The following is a 25,342-nucleotide window of genomic DNA, read 5'->3' on the forward strand; positions in this document are numbered from 1 at the left end:
TTGGCCCAGCCAGTGTTAACTTTTAAAAGCCTTTTTAACGTCTATGTTTAACACACCATTTTTTGGTTTGTTTGTAGTTACGTGTTTGTGTGCACAGGAACACATGCATGTGCAAGTGGACACGTGTGTACGGAGGCTGCAGAACCACCTCAGCTGTCTTTCCTCAAGTTTAGGTCATCTTAGTTTGGAGACAGGGTCTCTTCCTGGCCTGGGACTTGTCTAATAGGCTAGGGTGGCTGGCCGTGAACTCCAGGGATCCATCTGCCTCTGCCAGCCCAGGGCTGGGATCACAAGCACACATCATTATACCCAGCTTTCCCATCCAGGTTCTGAGGATCTGAATTCAGGTCCTCACGCTTGCGAGGCACGTCCTTTACTGATGGAGCCCTACACTCTTTGTTAACAGAATGCCTCTCCACTTTCCATTTGCTGTGACCATCTCTTCATTCTAACTGGCTAACTGGCATTCATGGGTTCGTACAGGATTCGTACCCCGGTTCCGGCTGCTTTCCTTACAGTTTCTTAGATTTTCTTACTTCAAAAAATTCAATTTAACGAGTGCCTACTATGTGCTAGATTGTGTGTGAGGTGTTATAGACAGACATGAATGATGGCTTCTTGTAGTTTGACTAAAACATTAAGTTTGGGGTAGGTAGTTGTTAAAATCTCGACTAATGTTATTGGTATCCTTTGGACTTCATTCATGAACATGTGTACAGTCTGAATTTGAAAAGGTTGTTATTTTTAATTGTGTATATATGTATGTGGGTTTGTGCACGAGGTGAGAAGGTGTTGGATCCCAGGAGCTAGAGGTAGAGGTGGTTGTGAGTCTATGCAAGAGTGTGCTGGGAACCAAACTCCGACCTTCTGCAGGAGCAGTGTGCTCTTAACCACTGAGCCATCCATCCAGCTGTGACACTCTCTTAAGTTCAAAACAACTTCTACTGTTTTAGGTTAAAAGCAGACATCCTGTACAGGTAATATACTTGGACATCGTTTGAAATAACTTCCAGAAATTGCAAAAACTCAGCTAAATATCATCATAGGTGCACCTGATATAGAAACATTTCAGAAGAATCAATCACTTCAAAAGCAAACAGATCATTCAAAAAACAAGATCTTTTGAAAAATTGTTTTAATTTATTTTTATGTGTATAAGCATTTTCCCTGCATGCACGTCTGTGCCTGGTGCCTTCAGAGGCCAGAACAGGATATGAGATCCTCTGAGAATGGAGTTACAGATGGCTGTAAGCCACCAGGTAGGAGCTGGGGATTGAACTTGGGTCCTCTGGAAGAGCAGCAAGTGCTCTTAAGCACTGAGAGCCATCTCTCCAGCCCCCAAATTAGACCTTTTAAATTTATCTTTTTATTCTGTGTGTATGGGTGTTTCGCCCGTGTATATGTTAATGCATCATGTGCCTGCCTGATGCTCAACTGAGTTGAGAAGCCAGTGCTAGACCCCATGGAACTGGAGTAAGAGACAGTTGTGAGCCCCATATGGGTGCTGGGGATTGAATCCAGGTCCTCTGGGAGAAAACCAGTGTTCTCAACTGCTAAGCCAATCTCTTCAGGCTTCTCAAATCAGGACTTTCAAAGCCTCTATTTATTTATTCATTTATTTAGTTTTTGGGTTTGTTTTGTTTTGTTTTAAGACAGGGTCTCACTATATAGCCCTGGCTATCCTTGAACTCACTCTGTAGACCAGGCTGGCCTAGAACTCACAGAAATCCACCTGCCTCTGACTCCCAAGTGCTGGGATTAAAGGTGTGTGCCACCACCACCTGGCTCTCTCTTTATTTTTAATTTATGTGTGTATACATGCTTGTGTATGCATGTGTGTGTTTGAGTGTTTGTGGACGTGTGTGTGTGTGTGTGTGTGTGTGTGTGTGTGTGTGTATGTGTGTGTGTGTAGGTCAGCGGTCAATACCGGCTATCCTTTTCAATTGCCCTCTACCTTGTGTTTTGAGGCAGAGTCTCTCATTGAACTTGAGCTCAGTGATTTGTCTAGGTTGGCTTTGCCTGGCTGGAATTACAGGCTCACACTGCCATGGCAACTTCTTAACAAGGGTGCTAGGGGTCTGAACTCAGGTCTTCTTGCTTGCCTGACAAGTACTTCACTGATGGTCATCTCCTCAGCCCACACCTCTCTTTATATAAGGCATACCTTTACAAGCTGCACGGCTTCAGAGGCAAAATCACAGCAATAAAGAAAGGATCCTGGAAAGTTCCTATGCAAATGGAAAAGACATTTAAATCCAGAGTCAGACATGTTCAAATCAGAGAAGGTGTGACAAGCACTTATCACTACAGTGTAACGTGGAAACTCTTGTCCTGTGTTGAAGGAGCACCTGCCTATGTCTTACCCTCCCTCCACGTGGAAATTTCTAAGCCCATCCTCCCACCTTGTTCCTCGCTCACCCCTATGCCCAGCATGCCCAGCTCTGCCTTCTCCACGCCCCTCAGAACCCTGCGCCTCTCATTCTTACATACTTGTGACTTGTTTGGCTTTGAACCTTTCCAGACAGGTGCTCTAAGGCTCCGGCAGGGCAGAAGCACATATAATTTTATCATGGCATAAACACCATTTCTAAAAGAGAAACGAACTCTAATACTCAAATTCTTGGATATCTTTTCACGTTATTGTCAAGCATTTATTGAACCTAATATATATACCAAGCATGAGAATATGAAGTTGGGAATGAAGTTACCTAATTCAAATACTGAGATTGTGGGTTTAGGAGCCAAGCGGCTTTGTTTAGGAATCCTGGATTTGCCACTTATGAATCTGATTTAACTTTTCTGAAAATCAGTTTCCTTATTTACAGTATGTTAATAAAAGAAAAAAGTTTTTTACAGAGGAATGTTTACCCCTATGAAAATCTGGACTAATTTTAATTGGCCTTCAAACTTAAACATTCTGTTTGGCCTTTATTTGAAATGCAGAAATGATGGCTGGACTCTCCATTGTTCATGGGCAGGCAGATACTACAAATTCTGTGGGCCAGTGCCCTTGGTGATCGCTCTCTATATGCCTGCATCAAACCATCTTCGTGTCATGCTGCTTAGAAAAGGTCTGAATGGCTGAAAACAGGTGAGTGTGTCACTACACAGTGACTGTAGGTACAACTACGGGTCTGGCTCTTGTGGATTTTAAATTTTGGGGTGTAGCTGGTTAGTTTCATACAACTTTTGAAGGAGCGAGAGGACCATCACCCCAAAGAGTCTAAGTATTGGAAGTTTTACAGGGACAAATTGGCATTGCTAACTGAGAATCAGCATGGCATAAGGGTTTAAGGGTAGGAATCATGCCAGTAATAAGAAGTACACCGATCTAAAGAGTCCAAACTGGCACATGGCAGGATGTTAAGGGAGGTCCGAAGCACAAACGAAGCCTCTTATTTGATTCAAGACACATTTCAGGCAAGGTGGACATCTAAGTCAATAAGGAATACAAGCAAAACTACAAATTTAGCAGCCTAGACTTAGGCTATGCTCTTAAAGGCTACTTGCTGATAAATACTATAATTCACGTATAATTCATCTATTCTGCAGCACCAGGGTTTACATTCGACTTAAGATCTGTCCAAACAAGTAGAAGTATCACAAACAGGACTTGACTGTGAAGAGTTAACCAGCACTAAATCAAAGATTGCAGCGCTTGATTTGGTTTGGCTTTTCATTTGTCTCCTATAAAAATGATGCTTTGCTGGGCATGGGAGCACATGACTCTCTACTCCAAGTACGTGGGAGGCTGAGGCAAGAAGATTCAATGTTCAAGGCCAGTTTGGGCCACAGAGTGAGCCTCTGTCTCAAAAAAAGAAAGGAAGAAATAAGTAAGTACATCTTAGTACTTTATTCTAGCATATACTTTGTAATCTTCCATGAAACCCATGTAACTGTGACCTGTAAGCTACTGAGTGCTGTGTGCCTATGAAATGTGCTCAGTTCACACTCAGACGCACGTGTGATCTGCGGCTAACGGAAGGCCTCTGGAACCAGGCTGCCCTAGGCCTGACACTTGGCTCAACCGTTACTAAGTGATGTGTCTGGAGGATGGTTTTTTAATCTGTGACTCTGTGTCTTCATCTTTAGAGATAAGTGTGATGTTTAAGGTAGTTGTGAGGGCTGAATGGATCCACATGGGAAGGTCTCTAAAAGACTCGTGGCTCAGAAAAACAAGCATTCAACAGATGTCAGCCATTATTATAGCTGTTGCTATTATTTATTTGTTTATTTATTTACGGAAATCTGCTTCTGCCTCCCAGGAACTTAAAACTTAGATGACCCTCCAAAAGTGTCTATATAATTCAGAATGTCTTTCTGGACTCTAGTCCAGCTAATGCCTATGAAAGGCCTGCTATCTACCTTTGAATAGTTACAGAACACCTACTGGACCCAGAACAGTCCAGCAGCTCAAGGAACGCATGTACCATGTGTCCTATCAAGGTGACAGCCTGACCTCTGAGATGGAATTCTGACTGCCTCAGCATCCCAAGCTGCAGCCTTGTGACCACCCAGTGACCTTCCAGAGCTTTTCCGTAAAGTCAGCTGACTGCCTTGGCTCTTCTCCCAGAAACTGTGTGCACGTCACTACTACCCCCACAACAGCAGACACTGTCCGGTGGAGGTTTAAGGAAGAAATGATCCTTGGAGAATGATCTGACCCCTCAAAATTCCAATAGTCGAATTATGGTGAAACATTCTGAAAGTGTAACACATTAATTCTCCCTTTGGAAGGCTGGTCACTGCTGGGCTTCTAAAGAGGAATTATTTCCCCAGGTTATTAAGCACACTTGTAATCCCAGTAATGGGAGACGAAGACAGAAAAATGTTGTTTGAGGCCAGCCTGATGTATGTAGCAAGACCTTGTTGGATGAGGAGGGGGGAAAAAGGAATTAAGAAGTGTGTGGGGGGGGCTGAAGGGAAGGGGTGCAGAAGAGGTAGGAACTTAGAACATTCCACTATGAGTTAACTGAAGAGAGGTAAGATTAGGCATGGTGGCACACGCCTTTAATCCCAGCACTCAGGAGGCAGAGGCAGGCCTGGTCTACAGCGTGAGGACAGCCAGGGCTATGCAGAGAGACCTTGTCTCAAAAAACAGAAAAACATAAAAAGAAAGGAAGGAAGGAAGGAAGAGAAAAGAGAAGGGAAAGTACAACTAACTAATACAAAACTAATAATCAATACCTATTGAGCTCTTACTATATCATACTGTTAGGCTACCTGGAATACACAAAATAGAGAATCAAGAAATTTAAAAATGGCATGCTTAGTAAAACCTTGAGAACAGTCACAGAGTAACAAGCACTCGCCAGTGGGGGGTCACCAGGGTGGAGGGACCTGGTCATGTGATCCAGGTGAACAAAAAATTGCATCTTAGACGCTGGGCAAGGGGAGACAAGAGAATAAACACAAAGGGTAAGAGCGTCGCCATTCGCCAGCACCCCCACTCCCAGCCACGGCAACTGCCAGTAGACAACACCAGGGAAGCCCTGTCCGTCACTGTCTGTGACGGTAGGTGTCCAAGAGCATCAACGAACAGCCTGAGCTTTGGGAGATGCTTCCTGAATCCAGAAGCTGCATGATGTTTGGCATTATGTTAATAATTGTTGAATCACGGTGGTGGGTGGGCTCATGGAAATTCATTGTACCGCTCTTTGCTTTCCAAAATGCTTTTACATAGTTGTAATTGAAAGTTAAAAAGAGGGGCAGGTTAAAAAAAAAAAAAAAAGCCGGGCGGTGGTGGTGCACGCCTTTAATCCCAGCACTCGGGAGGCAGAGGCAGGTGGATCTCTGTGAGTTTGAGGCCAGCCTGGGCTACCAAGTGAGTTCCAGGAAAGGCACAAAGCTACACAGAGAAACCCTGTCTCGAAAAAAAAAAAAAAAAAAAAAAAAGAGGGGCTGGAGAGATGGCTCAGTGGTTAAGAGCAACACTGACTGCTCTTGCAGAGGTCCTGAGTTCAATTCCCAGCACCCACATGGTGGCTCACAACCACCTGTAATGAGATCTGGTGCCCTCTTCTGGCCTGCAAGGACACATGCAGACAGAACACTGTATGCTTAATAAATAAAAATAAATCTTAAAAAGAAAAAAGCTCTTTAAAAAAAAAGTAAGTTAAAAAGATCATACTGTTAAGTTAAAAAATATGTATGCAGAATGGAAATTGCTGTGTTAGAGTGATGGGGATCCCTCACCTCCTCCTGATGGAAGCTCTGAAATGTGCTTACACTGAATTTAGTGGGGGAAATGATAGGAAAGTTATTGTGCAAACCTAAAGAAAGATTGGAGAGACCCGAGGAGGTAAAAGCTATAGAGAGTTTTGTAGGGGTGGCCTCATCACAGAAACACTGGAACACCAAGGCGAGACTGGTAGTGACCTCGAAGGGCAGGGAAGGAGGACGTCTGCGTTGTGCTCATCTAGTTCTACTTCCCTGTTTGCGGTCAGCACCATCACTCCGGATGACTCTGAGTCCAGGCACAACGATCTGCTGGGCAAAGGTTGTGTGGGGGGCGGGGGGGCGGGGGCGTTGCTCCGGCGACGCTGATGCCGTAAGATGAGGAGTGAGGTGTGTGCTGCAAACCTAGCTCTCTGTGTGAGGTGCCATCTGGTACCCAGGAAGAGCACACCATGTCTGACGCTAAGCAAAGCACAGCTTGGTGGAAGGATGGAATCTCTTGCTCTTTTCTCACTCTGCCTTCTACGTAAACACAAGTTGAAAAACTCCTTCAAACCCATGGCTGCGGAATGCTTTTTCGGAACGCTCCCGGGTTCATGTGATGTTAGTCACTAAAATCGTGTCCTTTGAAACTTGCTTTAGTCATGGTTTATATGGGAATTCAGAATTCTTGGCATAGGCATGACAAGGTATTTCCAGAATTTTTCAACACCCATAAATATGTAGATTTTGTAGGGGAAAATACTTAGAACTCACTGCAAGGTGTTCAGGATTGGAAAGACACTATTTCCAGCACCACAGCCAACCTGAAATCGAGAATAAACAAATGTGAACGCATTACATTTCACTCACAATATTGGATTTTCTCTTTAAAAAACAAACTATTACTAGAGTTCTGGGGATGGCGGAACCTGTGAAACTCAAAGGCCAGAAGAAACAGGTCCCAGGAGTAACAAGCGAAGTTTGGCTGTGGAAACCCTACAATTTGGAGTCCACCAAAGTGCCTCCCGCCTGGATTACTAAGAGCACAATGCACTGCGACAGCACAGTGGCAATGGGGTGTCTGCAGGAGCCGTAACCAAGGGCAGGACTCCTAAAGTAGACACACAAAGGGAGGGAAGGGTCAGGGCACAAATAACATGCGGGTCTCAGTGTCTGGAGAGCCAGGAGGCATACTGAGTGGTGAAAAATACAAACTACAGCCGGTAAGAGGCTCTGGAACTCCAGACCTGCAATTCTGGAAGCTCAGGAGGCCAAGGCAAGAAGACTGGGCTATAGAGTGAGTCCAAAACCAGCCTGGGCAACTTAGGGCGACCCTGTCTCAAAATGGGCTGGGTCGTAGAACTCTTGTCCACCGTGTCCAAGGCCTTTGGTTCAAACCCTTGTGCGAGTGAGCAAGAGAGAAGGCTGGTCTCGAACATGTATGATATTCTTGTTTCTGTCTCCTGAGTGCTGGGACTGTGGGCACATGTCCCCACGTCTGGTTCTATTAGTATAGCTTCTTAGAAAGCTGTTTGGAAGTCTGCTTTAAGAGCTCTAAAAGTTTCCAAATATTATAAACTAGTAAATCTAACCCAAGATGGGAAAAGGAAACGGAGGTAAACTGTACACCCAAAGACACTTGCTGAGAAAACAATGGCAGCAGTCTGACCCCAGGGAAGTAAAATTATGGTATCTCACTTGCAAAATACTGTGCAGCCATGAAAACGTTTTTAGAGAACGTGAAAGGCAGACAAGTGCCTATGACTGGATGTTAACTAGTCTCCAAGCTCACGCACAGCCTAAACCAAAGCAGAACAAGTGGTTAAATAACTTGTCCGTTATTTAACCTGTCACTGTATCTCTCTTATGTGCTCTTGCAAATTCTCTGTCTTCAACAACTATTACCTGTAGAATCAGGAAGACGGCCTTTAGGTTCAAAAATGGAAAACCACTATCTACACTATATTACAGCAAACTAAACATCTTGCTTATTTTTATTTCACCCCCAAAAAGGGTTTAAAAAAAAAAAAAAGAGCAACTATTAAGACCAAAAGTTTATCAGGACTTAAAAACTGCCTCCAAATTAGAAATTACAGCAAATTAAAAGGGAAAAAAAGGTAAACAAACGAAATTAAAGCCACAAAGTTAAAACTTGACTGATGAGAGATGCGAGTCCCCTGAGTACTGCTTATCCGTGTAAGCACTCTGAGTGTTTGATTAGGTCTGGTCTTCTACTCGGGTAATCTGGACCATTCATAAAATAGTATGGGGTGTACACTTTCACACTCCATCACCTCCTGCCCTGTCCCTCGGACACAGTACCTCCAGTATTCGGAAAGTGGCATTGCTACCAGGGAAGTGCCCCGTCTTCCCAGGCCCGTCGCTGTGTACTTCCAAGTCTGGGTTGGGAAAGTCAGGTCTTCCTTTGTTCCCAGGGGCTGGGGAGACACAGCTCTCTCCACAATGGGTTTCTGTTCCCTGCATTCTTGAGAAGTTGCTTCTGATTTGATCCCAGGATGATTCTTCCACTTTCTCTTTAGCGTTTTGATCAACTGGAAGAATTTCAGGAAATTCCCTCAACAGCCAGTTACGATTCTTGAAAAACTTATTCTTATGAGTCTGGTAAAATGTGTCCCAGTATTTGTTAGCATCACTTTCAAACTTAGCTAAAACAGAAAGGGGGAAAAATCCACTTTACTATGAATTGCATTTACTATTGGCTGCTTTTTTGGTAACTAAATACCTTTAATAATTAAATATTTAAGCCGAGTGTGGTGGTCACACCTTTAATTCCAGCACTTGGGAGGCTGAGGCAGGCAGATCTTTGAGTTTGAGGCCAGTCTGATCTACAGAGTGAGTTTCAGGACAGCCAGGGCTACATAGGGAAACCTGTCTAGAATAACCTAAAATAAAATAAAATAAAAAATATCCAGTAAAAATACTGTAAATGTATCACATATTGTAGTTTAAAAGAAACTGGCACCATAGGCTCATAGGGAGCGGCATTATTTGAAAGGATTAGGAGGTGTGGCCTTCTTGGAGTAGGTGTGGCCTTATTGAAGTGTGTCACTAGGGGTGGGCTTTGAGATTTCAGCAGCCCAAGCCAGGCCCAGTGGCTCACTCTTTCTGCTGCCTGATGATCCAGATATAGAACTCAGCTACCTCTCCAGACTGACTGCATGCTGCCATAAGAATGGACTAAACCTCTGAACTGTAAGCCAGCCCCAATGAAATGTTTTCCTTTATGAGAGTTGCCATGGTCATGGTGTCTCTTCACTCTTGCCTCAAATAAATCATGGTAGCACATATTTTTAAGCTTAGCACTTGTGATGAGGAAGGAGGTTCACAAGTTCAAACAAAAACCAAATAAATGAATGAGTAAGTTAATTAAATAAAATAACTTGCTCACTCTATCTCTTACTGAACAACAATCTCTTGACTCCGATTATGTAACAAGGTTAATCCTTAGGTTTAATCCACAGATGAAGAATTCCTTTTACCCTAGTAGACAGACTCATGACATTCTAAAAGTGCTTTCAAAGTCTGCAAAGCTTCCTAATGGGTATGTAACAATTTCCAAGGTTTAGTGTTGGAGAAAAGTAAGGCACGGGGCAGTATGCATATTATGCCATCACTAGAAGGAAGGAGGAGGAAGAAGAACACTGCATGTGTACACAAACACAGGGGCACACGCACTCACATACTTACTAGTATAGATAAAAACAGCACCGGACATGATAGCCCATGCCTGTAATCCCAGTACTGGGGAGGCCGAAGCAGAGGACTGCCATGAGTTCAAGTCCAGCCTGGCTATACTGCAACACTGCCACAAAGAAACAAACAACAAAACCAAACAAGCACATTTTAAAAACTTGTGGTTTAACTGAGGATTTTTGTTTAGTTTTGATTCATGTGAATTTACTATGGATTCCCAAATTACGCTAACCCACAAATACAGATAATGGACTACTTTCATTTGTAATTCCAAAGACACTCAACCTATGAATCATGTAGCTGCCTGTAGCCGGTCTCCTTCACTTCACGACTGTCCTGAATCCCTCACAGTTTTCCTTCATTTTTGTCCATATGGCCTTGTCCCATAGGCCTTCATGCATCCAGGCACATGCTTCCTGAGTCCGCTCTGGCAGCAGACGTAAAGACAGGCATCCCATTTGCATTTAAGGTCTGAGAAATGGCAGTGGGCCCTATAACTAAAAGGAATTGTGTGCTTTTAAGTCTAAACCATCATCTCATCTGCATTAACCAAAGGAAGCCTATTTATGGTTAGTCCAAAAGTGCATATTTATCTTGAAAATAGTTCTGTGTTCACTTTTAACAATCAAAGTGCACCTGTGTACTGTGCAAGAAAACAAAACAATGTTCTGAAAATTAGACTCAGGAGGAAATAGAAAACTTCCAGATTTCCCAAGGGTTTTCTTACGACTTCTTGTCTTCCTTTGTTTTAAGAACTCTCTTTGTAACTCACTCTGCTCAGGATAGATTTTATACCTAAGGAAAAGCAGCCCAAAGACCTACATTTAAGGCTAACAAGACCTCATTTAGTCAAATCTATAGGATTTGGTTTTCCCATATGAAGCTACTTATGAAGTGAATTTGAGATGAATCACCATTAACTAAAATTTAATACTACACCATGGCTAATCTCAAGATGAATTCCCCTAACAATTAACCAGGGTAGAGTAGGGAATTCGGGAGAGAAATGTGACAAAAATATGTGCAAAGAGTTCTATTTATTACAGGAAAGAAGTGATAACTAACTCAAAGTGCAGTCTGCAAATGAGCAAGCGAACTATGCAGGCCAAACCTGGGCAGACACATGCAGCACCTGAAACATACAGGATACAAAGAAGAAAAGCACTCATACAACAGCTAAGACATTGGTGGCAACTCTGACATCTTATTTATTTATTTGTTTGTTTGTTTGTTTGTTTGTTTGTTTTTTTCGAGACAGGGTTTCTCTGTATAGTTTTGGAATCTGTCCTGGAACTCGCTCTGTAGACCAGGCTGTCCTCGAACTCACAGAGATCCATCTGGCTCTGCCTCCTGAGTGCTGGGATTAAAGGTATGTGCCACCACCGCCCGGCCCTGACATTTATTTTATATTCACTCATAGTGGATGAAAGTTCTGAATAGGGCAGTATAACAATTATTAGCTAGCTCTATCGTTTGCAAAGCTGTTGGCAAAGATAAAGAACGGTAAGGGGGCGCTGGGGAGACGCTCTGCAAACACGAGGCCCTGAGGGCAAATCCCCAGCACCCACAGGGAAAACCTTGCACAGGTGTGCATCTCTGTAACATCAGCACGGGGGGGGGGGGGGGGGGGGTGGAAACAGGTAGATCCCAAGAACTCACCGGCTAGTGAACCAGCCTACCCAAAAAACCACAACCAACCAACCAACCAACCAAACAAGCAGGAAACAGTGGACTTCTGGTTTACTGACAATAAGGCTAAGTGTGCTAGAGGAAGACATCTAACCTCTTGCTGTAGCTTCTACATGCCCACATATGTGCATATGCATTTGCACATTTACATGCATGTAATACATACACATACACACACAATCTCATATGAATTAGTCCATTCATCTTGCTAACTTCTTTTAATGAGAATTAGCATATTTGTACAGCCTGTTTAAGCCTCCCCATATATATATGTGTGTGTATAAATATACATATATATGAATTTATGGAAAACAAGCATCACCAGTTATTAATCTGTAATGATGTGACTGTAATAAGTTACATTCAAATAAAAACACAATTGGGCACCTATATTCAACCCTAGCTAGGCATAGTGGTGCACCCCTTTAATCCCAGGCCTCAAGAGACAGAGGCAGGGGCAGTCAGGCACACCTCTGTGAGTTCCAGGCCAGGAAGGGCTTCATAGTAAGGCCCTGTTTCAAAAACCAAACCAAACCAAACCAAAAATGAAACAAACAAAAAACTCCAACAGTGACACCCAGTTTCAAGCTCTACATCAAATGCTTTTCTTAAGTGTTTCCCATTTACTCCTAACAGTATTGTTACCTAGTGTTCTGCTTACTGGCCTGGCCGAATTCCCACCTTGTCCTAATCTTGTTTATCTTTGGGAACAGGATGTCTTAAGGCCAGAAGTTCCTCTTCAGGTGGGTTAGCCAAAACCAACTGGCACTAAGATTGCTGACTGTGATTTCTGGAGGCCTGTTCTTAGAGATCTAATTTATATACTAAGTGACACCCTACAGGCTGCCTTGGGAAGAATCACCATACTCTAGAAGATGTGACAGTGCCTGGGAACTGCCATTCCCAGACACAACATAGCTATTCCTCCCTACATTGACCTATTCTTCCCATTAACTAAATGCATAAACACTGGGTTCCATTGTGACATTTTCATACATGTATATAAAGCTCTTTAATCATAGTCACCCATTAATCTTCCTTATCTTCCTCCTCCTCCTCCTTGCTCCTCTTCTTCTCCCCTTCATTTCACTTATCCCAAATCCAGGGCTTCCCTACCCACCATGGAGTGAGATCTGAGAGACCCAAACTCCCGCTTGTCTGTGTTTTGGACATTGAACAAACTTGGGTTCTTCCCATGAAGCTTCATTTTTACCTTCTGGCTTTGCCACACCAAATGAAGAAAGGAAGGAAAGAAGAGAAAAGGGAGAGGCGGGGGAGGGAGGCAGGGAGGAAGAATGGGGGGGGGAGAAGGGGGGGAAATGAATGAGAATGAGCCGACCATGGGGGAAGCCAACAATTTGGGGTTAACAATATCTTTCATATAGACAGTGTTATTCCAATTTATAGACAAGAAATTCAATGTCAAAAGGCATGAGATTTCCCCCCTCCAAGGTCACCTGGCCAGGAAGTGTCAGGACCTGGATTAAGTCAGTCAGACTCCAGAACCTGTGGTTCTTGGCCATCACACAGCACCATCTCCCTACACAAAGTTAGTATGTGCTCCCTCCAAAACATCCCTAAAGACAGTTTGTTTTTCTGACTCTTATTTTCCTCCCAATTACAAAGCACCGAGTTGAAATTAAAACCTCAGTGCAAGCTATAATAAGTGAATTGTAAAAGCAATGCTGGAGTTAGCCTTCAGGGAGAGATGAGTACAGATGATCAAGCCCAGTTCTCTGACTGAGATAGAATACAAGCTGGATGAAGTTACAGGACGAAGTCGTGATTAGCAGCGGAACCACACACTGGTCTATGGGCACAGGTTGGTTGGTCGGGCAGACACAAAGCTGGATGTCTTCCACCAATGCTGGCAAGTCCGTGGTTCCCGGGACTTCACAGAAGCACAATCAACTTCATCACAATTACAGACCTGAGACAATAAACACCTCCAGTGTCTGACTGAATTTCAGGAACTGAAAGTGTGCCTGTAATGACATGGAATAACAGGTGCCGTTCTCTAACCATGACAGGAAAACTTCAGGCTCACCCGTAACTGCCACCAGTTCAGGCCAGGACCCACAAAGAGTCTATACACTGTGGGAAAGCTGAGCTGCCCTGACATTTAACAGGTGTAGGATGACAAATTTTCCTTGGAGGAACATCTTTTTCTTTTGTTGTCCTAGGTTGCTAGCTGTCCAGAATAAACTGTTCTATGCCAATGACAACAAAAGGGTTATGATGATCTGTTTGGGCATAGCCAGATGAGGGAAGTTCTCAAGTCTTCATTTACTAAGTTCCATACGGCTGAGCAGAACAAGGGATACAGCACACTAACCACACTTACAGGTTCACCAGTCATCTGAATCGCCCTGAACATCATAACTGAAAAACCAAATTAAACCACTTATGTATCTGGCATATATGATGTGATTAATATGAATTATGAAAATTTATTCTAAGTTGCTATGTAACAAAAAGTAATTTAAAGTTATTTTTGCACATCAATTACGCAAATACCTGAACTCTCAAAGTTGGAAATTTCCACATGTCACTGAAGGAAATTCACTGTCTAATAAAAGAAAACTCTTAAAATTATAAAAATAAAAATGTAATTCTAAGGGCACTGCATGGAACTTTCAGCAGCCAACGTCTTCTTAGAGGCAGGCATACTACATTTATCAGCAGTGTGTAGAATGATTCTGGCTTTTTTTTTTCCTTCATCTAGAACATTCTCTTCAGTGGTAACACATTCACAGCACCAAAGTGTAGACTCTTGTTATCTGCCAGGTGTAGACAACTTTCCCTAGGTATGACTTTATTTACAAAGACATTTTAAAGTTGAGATGGTAGCTGCTGTTGTTATTGAGTTTTAAAAACCCATTACACATGCTATATGATCAGCTGACATACAGCACACTGGAGATCTTTTTAAGGGAATTATAAAATATAATCCTGTTAACTCAAAAAATGCTGATTATATCTTTTTTATTTCTCTGGGTTAACCCAGTTTTAAAAGAAATATGAGCTATAATAACATTGAAAAGTAATTAGGAAAAGAAAACGTGGAATTAAAAATCATTAATCTGGGCAATCTAATTGAAAGAAATATTGCTACCTAGAGCCTGGATGCTATACATTTTCATTATACAAATGAGTCCACAGCCATTCGGCAGCAAAAGGCGATCATCTGTCATGCCGAAGATCTTATTTTCAGATTGCGAGGCTGTTTTCTAACTTCTGTTTTCACCAAGGGCTCTGACAATAGGTGAGAAACGGAAGAAGAGGGAGGGACATACAGAAATCAAAAGAAATGCGACAGGGTTGGCTAGCTTGGAAGAACAGCCAGTATTTCCTGCCAGTGGCATTAATAAAGGAGATAAAATCAATAAACAGTGCGCCTCCTCTACAATACTCTGCAGATGGAACCCTTTGTGATGGCAGAGAATTGGCTCTTTCAGACACTTGGGGACTCTCTCAGATAGGAAAAGATGGCGGCTAGGTCAAAGCTTCTTTAGGGCTCTCACTAAAGGGCAGAGCCGAGGAATCTATTCCTTTGACCCACAGTCACCAGAGGCAGGCAATCACGAACAAGAAGCCTTGCCCAAGCCTTCTACGGGGTCCACAACCCCTCCAAGATTCTGCTGGGTGGCTGTCACTGGAATAGCCTGTTACTCACTGTGGTTTCCCCAGAACACAGTTTTCCTTCCTGGCCACCTTCCTGGCAGTCTTAGCTACATCTTGCTTTAAATATAAGATAGCCCCCCAAAGCATGTTTTCCTGCAGTGTGGTCCCCCAACACTCGGGGCCCAGAGCACTGAGCAGAGGCATGCAGAGGAGACTCAGAACAAATCTCTACTTCTCTGAGTTATTTTGAAATGGAATCTTTAGTTCTATATCTTTACAGTAGCCAGGAAAATACTTAGAAGACTGTCATAGTAAAAGCAAATCAAATGTCTCAAAGTGGTACCGCAGGCCTTCGAGTCCGTCTTTCCTCTTCTACAGAGAGGCCAGTCATCACCTTTCTATTTTGGTCACACTATGGTTCTGTAGGAACTGTCGTTTTCCTTTACTGCGGTTTCTGAGGCACTAAAATAACCTCATTAGCTTCACTCAAGTTCATTGTTAACACAAATAGGACAAAGTAGGCGGCCACAGAGAACTTTAACATTATCAGCCCTGCTCTATTTAAGTTCTGAACAAAATATTCAAAAGGAAGTTAAGAAAAAAATTCCTGGTTTTTCATATTATAAGGATAATGTGCAAATAGTACTATGGGTAAGTTTTAATTTCCTGGAAATGAATTAAAACAACTGATAATGTTGATCTTAGTTCAGGCTGGAGACTCTGCCACATCCAGGTGGCCACTAGCAGAAGCTTGAGTAATGTGGAAAATATGTCTGCGCTGCTGCTGGCAAAGAAGTGAGGTTATACTTCCTCAGAACAGTGACAGAGTTCCTGTGAAGGAATGTGAGGCTGGCTGACTTCAGGCAACACTGCCCTGGTATACACTCTCAAGTCCAATCCCAACACTCCTTGGCAGTCTTCCACTCCAGACTGCCCAGTTAGAGCTCATAAAAATAGAATAATTCCACTGGGGTCAGAGGCTCGTCTTTCCTGTCCAGCTAGGATCCACTGATGCTGAGGGAGAGGGCCTGGAACTAAGGAGTAAAAAGCAGTGCCAGAGGATATGATAGGTCACCAACTACTCCAGAGCAAGGGAGGCTGGCACCTTCCTTTGCCAGCTGAAGGCTGAGGGCTGTCTCATTATCTTAGTCTCTCCAGGTACCTTTGCTTCAGATTTCAGCAACCGCAGGCTAACATCATTTCAACTGTGTTTCTCTTGATTTGCACTACGTGCCTTACAAGGAAGACTGCAAACATTTTTCCCTGGGAAGTTTCTGGATAGCTGGTCAACCTAGGTCTGGAATTCCAGTGTTGGAAGAGCCGTTCTATAAAGTGTCAGATAGGTATTTAGTCTTTATGTGACATTTACAGTCTCTTTGAACCAAACAGTTCAAAAGCAACCACAGACAGTATGTCAACAAGTGGGAATGCCTGTGTTCTAATGAAACTTTATTGATAAAAACATGCTGCAGGTCGGGGAGAAGGCTCAATGGAGAAAATGCCTATGCAAGAGTTCAACTCCTCAGACCAGAGTTCAGATCTTTAGAACTCACGTAAAAGGTGTGGTAGCTGGTTGTAATCCCAACACCAGAGAGGCAGAGCATGGAGGTCCCTGGGCAAGCTTGCTAGCTAGACTAGCCAGAATCTGCAAGTTCCAACTTTAGCAAGAGACTTTTCTAATAAATAAATAAAGAAGAGAGCTACTGAGGAAGACACACAGATCAATTTCAGACCTACACACACCTGTGAGCATGCACGCGCACACAAACAAAACCTCAGTAAGCTGGGTTTGGTGCACAGGCACCACCACCACCGCCTGCTGACCCCAGTCTGCTCTGAAACGTGGATATCACCACAGGAGTGATCAAGAAAGTGCAATGAGTAGCACTCAAACAAAGCTGGCGCGGTGGGGGGAGCAGCATCTCTGAGAGGTCTGAGGGGATAGAGTAGTACAAGGAAGCGGCTATGTCCTGGTGACCTGTCTCTCCATGTCAGTGCTAACAGTGATATGAAAATCTGCAAATGATGTGAAAACTCTTGTGAATTACATAAATTTCTGTATATGTTTGTTACTTCAATAAATTATTTCTTTTTGACTTTTGAGATGGGATTTTACCAGGTAGCTCAAGCTAGCCCCAAATTCACTATGTAGCTCAGGCTTGCCTCAAGTTCATAGCAATCCTCCTATCTTGGTCTCCTAAGTGCTCAGATCACAGATGTGCACCACCATGCTTGGCTCTAATGGACTATTATTTTAAGAAAGAAAGAAATCCAGGCATCCTAAGCACTCGGAAGGCAGAGGCAGGAGGATCACTGCAAACTGGAGGCTGCTTTGGTTTACATTTTGAGTTTAGGCTAGCCAGTGCCGCACAGTGCTGAGTTAGTTCAGCTGGTAAAGGGCTGGCCCTGTAAGGAGCTCGTCCCCCTTACTCGTGGGGGACAAGCATCACTGAGCACAGTGGCAGGAGCCTGTAACTCGGTACCAGGCATGCAGGGACAGATCCTGGGAGCTGGTTTAGCAGTGACATGCTTGCTTCTCCAGCACGAGGACCTGAGCTGACCTGCAGAACCTACATAAAAATGAACAAACAATCACAACAAAGCCTGGCATGGGAGCACACATGTGTAACCCCAGCAGTGAGGAGCAGGGGTAGGTGGGGCCCTGGGGCTCCCTGGCTGCCAGCCCAGCCTCCTTGATGAAGCCTGGGCAAGTGAGAAACCCTGCCTGATCCCCTCCCCCGCAAAGGGGACCAGCACTCTAGGCGGCCCTCTGGTCTCCACATGCACATGCTCACACATGTGCACCCGTGCACATGAACATACTTACACACATATACATGCAAACACCAAAGGAGGGGAGGAAGGAGAGGTTTCAAAGAGGAAATCATTTTAAGAAAAATAAGGTAGAAGATGGTATACAGCAGTCAGGTAGAGTGACTAGGGACCCCATCATGTAGTTCCATGGACACTGACCATTTTCTTCTAAACATTGTCAGTGTGCTAATTTGGAAGGGGGGATGTTTCAAACAGGGTTTCTCCATGTAACAGCTCTAGCTATCCTGGAACTTACTTTGTAGAACCAGGTTGGCCTCGAACTCACAGAGATTCACCTGCCTCTGCCTCAATGCTAGGATTAAAGGCGTGCGCCACCACTGCCTGGCCTCAGTGTGCTATTTTTAAAAATTGTGGCTCAAGCCGGGCGGTGGTGGCGCACGCCTTTAATCCCAGCACTCGGGAGGCAGAGCCAGGCGGATCTCTGTGAGTTCGAGGCCAGCCTGGTCTCCAAAGCGAGTTCCAGGAAAGGCGCAAAGCTACACAGAGAAACCCTGTCTCGAAAAACCAAAAAAAAAAAAAAAAAAAAAAAAAAAAAAAAAAAAAAAATTGTGGCTCAAAACACATAAAATGGAGCATCTTAGCTATTCTTAAATGCATGGTCTCATAGTGTTAGGTGTGTTGACACTGTTGTGAAACAGACATCTGGAATCTATCCTAAATGCCAACTCTAACACCATTACATAGCTCCTCCTTTCCACCTACCCAGTCTTTGGCCTCACCACCATGTAGCATGTTTTATTACCTGTTTATCTGCAGTAGCCCCAGCCACCTCTGGAAAATGGCTGCTGAATCCTTGTCCCCAGAATATCTGGACATTGTTACATTATTACCCAGATATTAGCATGGCACTGTTCTTTCCTCTAAGGCTAAACTTACTTTTCATTAACTTATGAACAGGATGTTCTTTAATAGTACTGCTTGTTTTGAACACTTGTGTTTTGATTGTGTTTCTCTTTTGCTTATCATGAAGACTGCTGCCGTGAACATGCAATGCATGTATCTCTTTGAGTGTGTCCTTTGAATCTTTTGGGATATATTCTAAAAGTGAACTGATGATAGGGGAGTACTATTTTAAATCGTTAAAAAAGTTTTATTTTATTTGTGTGAGTGTTTGCCTGAGTATATGTAAGTGCTCCACATACATGCCGGGTGCCCATGGAGGTCAGAAGAAGAGAGTGTTAGTCTCCTGGAACTGGAGTTAGGCAGTCGTTAGCAGCACGTGGGTGCTGGGAACTGAACCAGGGTCCTCTGCAAGGGCAGCCAGTACAGCACTCACTCTTAACTGCTGAAGCACCTCTCCAACCTCTTTAAGTTTTGAGGAGTCTCACAACCGTTTCCACGGTGGCTGTACCATTCACATCACATGTACACAAGGGCTCCTGTTTCTCTGCATCATTTTCAACACCTGTCATTTTCTAGGAGTTTAAGAGTAGCCCACACCAAACTTCAGAAGGGATTTATGAAGTTGTCAGGGCCTTCCCTGAGTTAAACTCTGAACACAAACCCTCTCAGTGTACTTGCTTTTGATCCCCACTAAGACCTTCTCCTGGGCTGGGGAGCTGGTTCAGTCGGGGCAAGAGCTTGCTGCACAGGCAGGAAGACCCGTTAGGAAGCCAGGTGTGGTGGCATGCTTCTGTGACCTCAGAGCTGGGACTGGGGGTGGGGTGGAGACAGAGCTCACTGTCCAGCAGTCTACCCGACATAGGGAGCTCTAGGGTCAGTGACAGACCTTGTCTCAAAAAAATAGGGTGGAGAGTGAAAGAGGAAGACACTTGAAATTGACCTCTGACCCCCACCCCACACACACGAGTGAGTGCCCCCCCATGCATTCTCTCACTTTCTCTCTCCCTTATCCCAAAAGGCCACCAATATTTTGATATGATTTTTTTCTTTTTACTTCAAGTTTATGAATTTGTTAGAAGTTTCTAGCAAGTGAAATGCACAAAAAACACACTGAAGTGGCATGGCTAGAAGGAGATTTTAAAGTCATATTTTCATATCTTGCTTAAAATGCCACCCATATGTATATCTCCCACAAAAAGCAATATGACTACCAAAAGACCAATTACAGGGTGAATACATAATTTATTTCATTAATTTTGGTCCCACTCCAAGGGAAGAACTGGAGTCCCACCAGAGGGAGTAAGTGGGTCGACTGGCTGGGGTGTCAGCTGAGAACTCTCCAATGCACAGACTTGATGGGGAAGGAGCCCAGCTTTACCTTGTTCTTCTGGAGCAACTCGTGGGGCTGAGTTTTCCTCTACTTTTTTTCTGGCTTCTTCTTCTTCTTCTTTAGACCACTGCATGTGATCCCTATTAAGGGGAAAAAGACAGCAAAACACGGTTGGCAAGTAGGAAGGCAGAGCCCACGTGGCTGGGCACTCCGTCTCACATCCTAGATCAAGTCGTACAGAGTGACTCCATGTGCTAAGTGCCACCCTGCAACTCCCACAGGTTTCTGTTTAAATCTGGCTGTGGGATAAGCCAGCCACCTTTGGGAAATGACTGTGCTAGTCATGTCCTCAGAACATTCCAGTACATGACTGTCTGCAGGCTGATATGGTACGACATGTTCTTCTGAGGAGAAACCTACTGCCTTCTGTTAACTTCAGAACAGGGCAACATTCTGATACTCTACTGCCAGAAATGTGTGCAAGCATGTGAGTGCACACCTGTGTATGTATGTTTTTTTATGTGGACAAGTCAATATCAGCTGTCTCCCTCTATCACTCTATTCTGTTTTGTTTTGTTTTCTGTTTTTTTAAGATTTATTTATTTATTTTATGTAGATGATTGCTCTAGCTGCATGTATGCCTTTAAGCCAGAAGCGGGCATCAGATCCTACTATAGATGGTTGTGAGCCACCATACCATCGCTGGGAATTGAACTCAGGACCTCTGGAAGAGGAGCATGCTCTTAACCAGCCCCTCCATCCATCACTCTAGACTTTATATTTTGAGATAGAGTATCTCACTAAACCTGGCACTCATCAATTTGGCTAGAATGATTGTCTAGTCAGCCTGTCCCCGCAATATCCCCAGCTCTGAGGCTACAGATATGTCCTACCACACCCTTTCAACGTGGGCTCCAGGGACCCAAACTCAGGTCCCTATGCTGCATGACAAGCACCTTACCCACTGAGCCATTTCCTCAGCCCCAAGATACAAGTTTTAAAACATTTAGTTCTCTTCTAAATTTTTAAAGTAATTTAAGTTTCATTTTTTTATAAGCTATTTCAATTTCTGGGATAGATTAACTTATATTTAAATAAAAAGATACTTTTTGTTATTGCTGTTTTATTTGAGACAGATCTCACTGTGTAAGCCAGGCTGACCTCACACTCATGATGACTCTGCTTAAGCCTACCAACTGCTGGGATTATAAGTGTGTGCCACCATGGAGCCAAATGACGAAAGCTTGATATGGGATGTAAAAGACTCATTTTTCTTAAATCTCTCACCTGATGCATTTTACTCTCTTTGTATGAGAACATAGTATTTTGTGCTATAAAAATGTTTCTTGCTGCATACCATATATGAGGTCCTGGGTTCAAAATAAAGGAGGAGGAGGGGTGGAGGAGGAGGGAATGAGGATAGGTTTCCTGAAATGAGGCCTTTTTCTAAACAACCAAACATCCTCTAGTCAAGTTCCCCATAGCTTACTGATACTGCCTTGGTTAGGGTTTCTGTTGCTGCGATGAAACACCATGAGTAAGGCAACCTGGTGAGGGAAGAGTTTGTTTGGCTCACACTTCCAGGTGACAGTCCATCACTGAAGGAAGTCAGGAACTCAAACAGGGCAGGAACCTGGAGGCAGAGCTGATGCTGAAGCTATGGAGGGGTGCTGCTTACTGGCTTGCTCCTTGTGGCTTGCTAGGTCTGCTTTCTTATGGAACCAGAACTCTCTGTCTGGGGATGGCCCCACCCACAATGGGCTGGGCCCTCCATCAACCACTAATTAGAAAGTGCCTTACAGGCTTGCCTATAACCGGGATCTTATGGAGGCATTGTTTTTTTACATAATTTCTTTATTGATTCTTTGGGAATTTCACATCACACACGCTAATTCTGCTTACCTCCTGCCCCCCCCATATTCTCCCCCACCCCTGCAGTGCCTCCCTAAAAGAAAATTAAAACAAAACAAAGCAAGCAAACAAATAAACAACAACCATAAAACTCTCCTCATTTCTCCTTCTTTCCCCCCTCTCCAGCACTTCTTCATCCATCCTGGTGGCACTGGGAGTGGTGTGTCACACAGCATACCCTTTTGTCCAATCTACTCCTTCTATGGAGGCATTTTCTTAACTGACTGTCAGATGACTTTAACTTGTGTCAAGCTGACATAAGACTAGCACAGACAGCCACACGGAGCAGTGGGGCAGGGTGGAGGCTGAGACAGCCAGACCCCTGAGCTCGCTGGCCAGCCAGTGTAACCGAGTGAGGAGACTTCTGTCCCATAAAACAGAGTGGACAGCAACTAAAAAAGACATCCAGTGCTGAGTCCCGCCTCCATACACATACACATGTACACAGGCACCTATGAACATACATGCAAGCACAGAGACTCAGATCCTGTGATCATACCATAGTTGTAATCATCTGAACAATGAAAAGGGATAAATAAAATTCTTGGTGGCTCATGATGACCAACAAACATTAGCTGAGCCATTGGCGTGATCATAATCACCATAGAATCACTGCCACTTATTATTTATTACGTCAGACATCACACAAAACACATTTCACATATTTGTCTTATTTGATCTTTTCAAAACTTCTGTGAAAAGGTTATAATCCTGCTCATTTTATATGAGGGAATAGAAATATAGCCAGGTAGAAACTGAATTCAAACCCAGATTTGGGTCATGTACAGTTAGAATTTTCTTTGGGCTACCAACCAGCTCCCAAATAGTCACGGAGACTTATTATTAATTATGAATGCTTAGCTTAGGCTCTTTTAATTTAATTTAACCTGTTTCTCTTCATCTACATTTTGCCTCAGGGCTTTTTACCTTTCTTTCATTCTGTATGTCCTATTTTTCTGCTTCCTCTGTGGCTGGCTGCCCCTCACCCCCACCTTGGGATCTCCTTGGTGTCTCTTTTTCTTTCTTTTCATGCCTAAATTCCTCCTCCTCCTTACTCTCCTATACCTCCTCCCTCGATACTGGCTGTTCAGCTTTTTATTAGATCAATTAGGTGCCTTAGGCAGGCCAGGTAAAATAGCAACACATCTTTACATAATTAAACAAATGCAACACATCTTTGCATAGTTACACAAATATTCCGCAACAGTTATGTGTAAGACGAATTGCTAAACCATCTTATTCATAAAAAAACCTGGAGTCAGATATTGGGGTGAAAATATTGAAAGATCAGAGGAATAGGACAAGCCACAGCCAACTCTACCTTACCAACTCCTCAGCCTCCAGACAGAGCTACTTCCTGTATACTCACTCCCATATGCCTTTCTGCTCTGCCATCTCACTTCCTTTCTCTGCCCAGCTACATCACTTCCTGTCTGTCTGTACAGACCTCCAGACCTCTATAGTTAGTGCTGGGAATTAAAGGCGTGTGCCACCACAACTGGCTCTGTTCCTGCTGTGGCCTTGAACTCACAGGGATCTGGATGGATCTCTGCCTCCTGAATATTAGTATTAAGAGTGTGTGCTACCACTGCCTGACCTCTATGTTTAATATAGTGGCTGGCTTTTTCCTCTGACCCCCAGATAAGCTTTATTGGTGTGCACAAATAAAGTATCACCACAGTCATGTCAAAGTCCAGTTTCCCCCCTTAGTTCATTAGTTTCTATCGAGGTAGCTGGGGGTACTGGGGGTTTTATGGACTCCTTGTCCATCGAGGGCATGGATTTTCTTACTGCACAGAGAAAAGGGAATGATGCAGTGGTATCAGAGGGTCAGCACTGATGGGTAGAAATGGGAGCGCAGCCAGTCAACACTATCTGGGAAAACAGGAAGAACAGAAAGGTAGGTTTGAGTTTGGGTTGGAGGAAAGGTGGGGGTGGGAATGGGGTGGGGGGATGGGGGTGGGGGGGTAACTACTCTTCCCAGCAAGAGGCTGGCAGTACAGACAGGGCATGTAGAGAGCAGTGAGAAATGTCCACTTTGACTGCTTCTCTTCGGCAGCTGCAGGTGAAGTTGGGAGCTGGGTAAAGGGGATTTCAGTGAGTACCATGCAAGGCCATGAGTGGGAGGAGCTGCAGGGAGGTCAGTTAGACTCCTTGGTCCAGGGGTGATGAACCCTATACCAAGGTGGGGAAATGGGAAACCAGAGGAAAGAGCACAGGAAGACACTGAGAAATCTGTTGTCGTGACCTAGACACGAACTACACACCCGGGAAGAGTCGGCCATGACTGTAAAGACATAACCATGAATGTCTAGGAAAGCAGGGTGAAATGACAGAATAAGGAGTCACCTTGGGTGGCATGGTGAGAAGCCTGGTTCTATTCTAAGTGGTGTTTATGCAATCAGATATGTGAGCACATTCCGGTGACCTAGTTACCTAGCTATAAACACCCCCATTGAAAGGTGAGAAACTGGTTCATTCTTTCCTCTCCCCTCCCCCCCACTACCTTTAAAAAAAAAAGAAGGTAAAGAAAAACACAGTATCTTGCTTTGAAGCCCAGGCAGGCTCTAACTTGTAGTAATCCTCCAGCCTCAGTCTCCAGAATGTTGGGATTACAGAATCAAACCACCAACTCTGTTCTTTTAAAAAAAGATGGTGGGGTCTGTAGGAAAAGTAACTGAAAATATAAAAGGATTTCACACAAGAAATTTAACCACAAGTATTTTTTAAAAACCCAGTCACAACCCAAACTATCACTAAGCATCTTCGTCATTTGTTTCAAAGAATGAAATCTGAATAGACTTTTGTTTTTACTTACTATAGAAAGGTGATCACAAGCTGGGCAGTGGTGGCGCACGCCTTTAATCCCAGCACTCAGGAGGCAGAGCCAGGCGGATCTCTGTGAGTTCGAGGCCAGCCTGGGCTACCAAGTGAGTTCCAGGAAAGGCGCAAAGCTACACAGAGAAACCCTGTCTCGAAAAACCAAAAAAAAAAAAAAAAGAAAACAAGAAAGGTGATCACATATAAACTAAGGCTTCCAACTGTACTTTATGTACTATTTCTATGCTCATATATATAACTTTTGATATGACAGATATAACACTAAAATCAACAAGTCAGTCTCTTAAAAATTATTATTACTAAGGCTAGGGATGAGTTATCTACAAATTATCTACAAATTTTTACAACATATACAAAAGAAAATAGAACAATTGTGATAGAATGGTGCCAGTAGCC

General features: G+C 43.7%; 1 protein-coding gene across 1 annotated transcript in view; it reads right to left on the reverse strand.

The window, feature by feature from the left end:
* Mettl8 (methyltransferase 8, tRNA N3-cytidine) overlaps positions 1-25,342 on the reverse strand; it is an 88,254-nt gene that overhangs the window by 7,710 nt on the left and 55,202 nt on the right. Inside the window, exons 3-6 of the mRNA XM_059260667.1 lie at positions 20,243-20,334; positions 8,482-8,825; positions 6,934-6,983; positions 2,165-2,228 (exon numbers count right to left, since the gene is read on the reverse strand). Coding sequence (XP_059116650.1) covers positions 2,165-2,228; positions 6,934-6,983; positions 8,482-8,825; positions 20,243-20,334 — 550 coding nt within the window. The remainder of the gene's footprint in view (positions 1-2,164; positions 2,229-6,933; positions 6,984-8,481; positions 8,826-20,242; positions 20,335-25,342) is intronic.

This window comes from Peromyscus eremicus, chromosome 4, assembly GCF_949786415.1.
Source record: "Peromyscus eremicus chromosome 4, PerEre_H2_v1, whole genome shotgun sequence".
NCBI classification, from domain to species: domain Eukaryota; kingdom Metazoa; phylum Chordata; class Mammalia; order Rodentia; family Cricetidae; genus Peromyscus; species Peromyscus eremicus.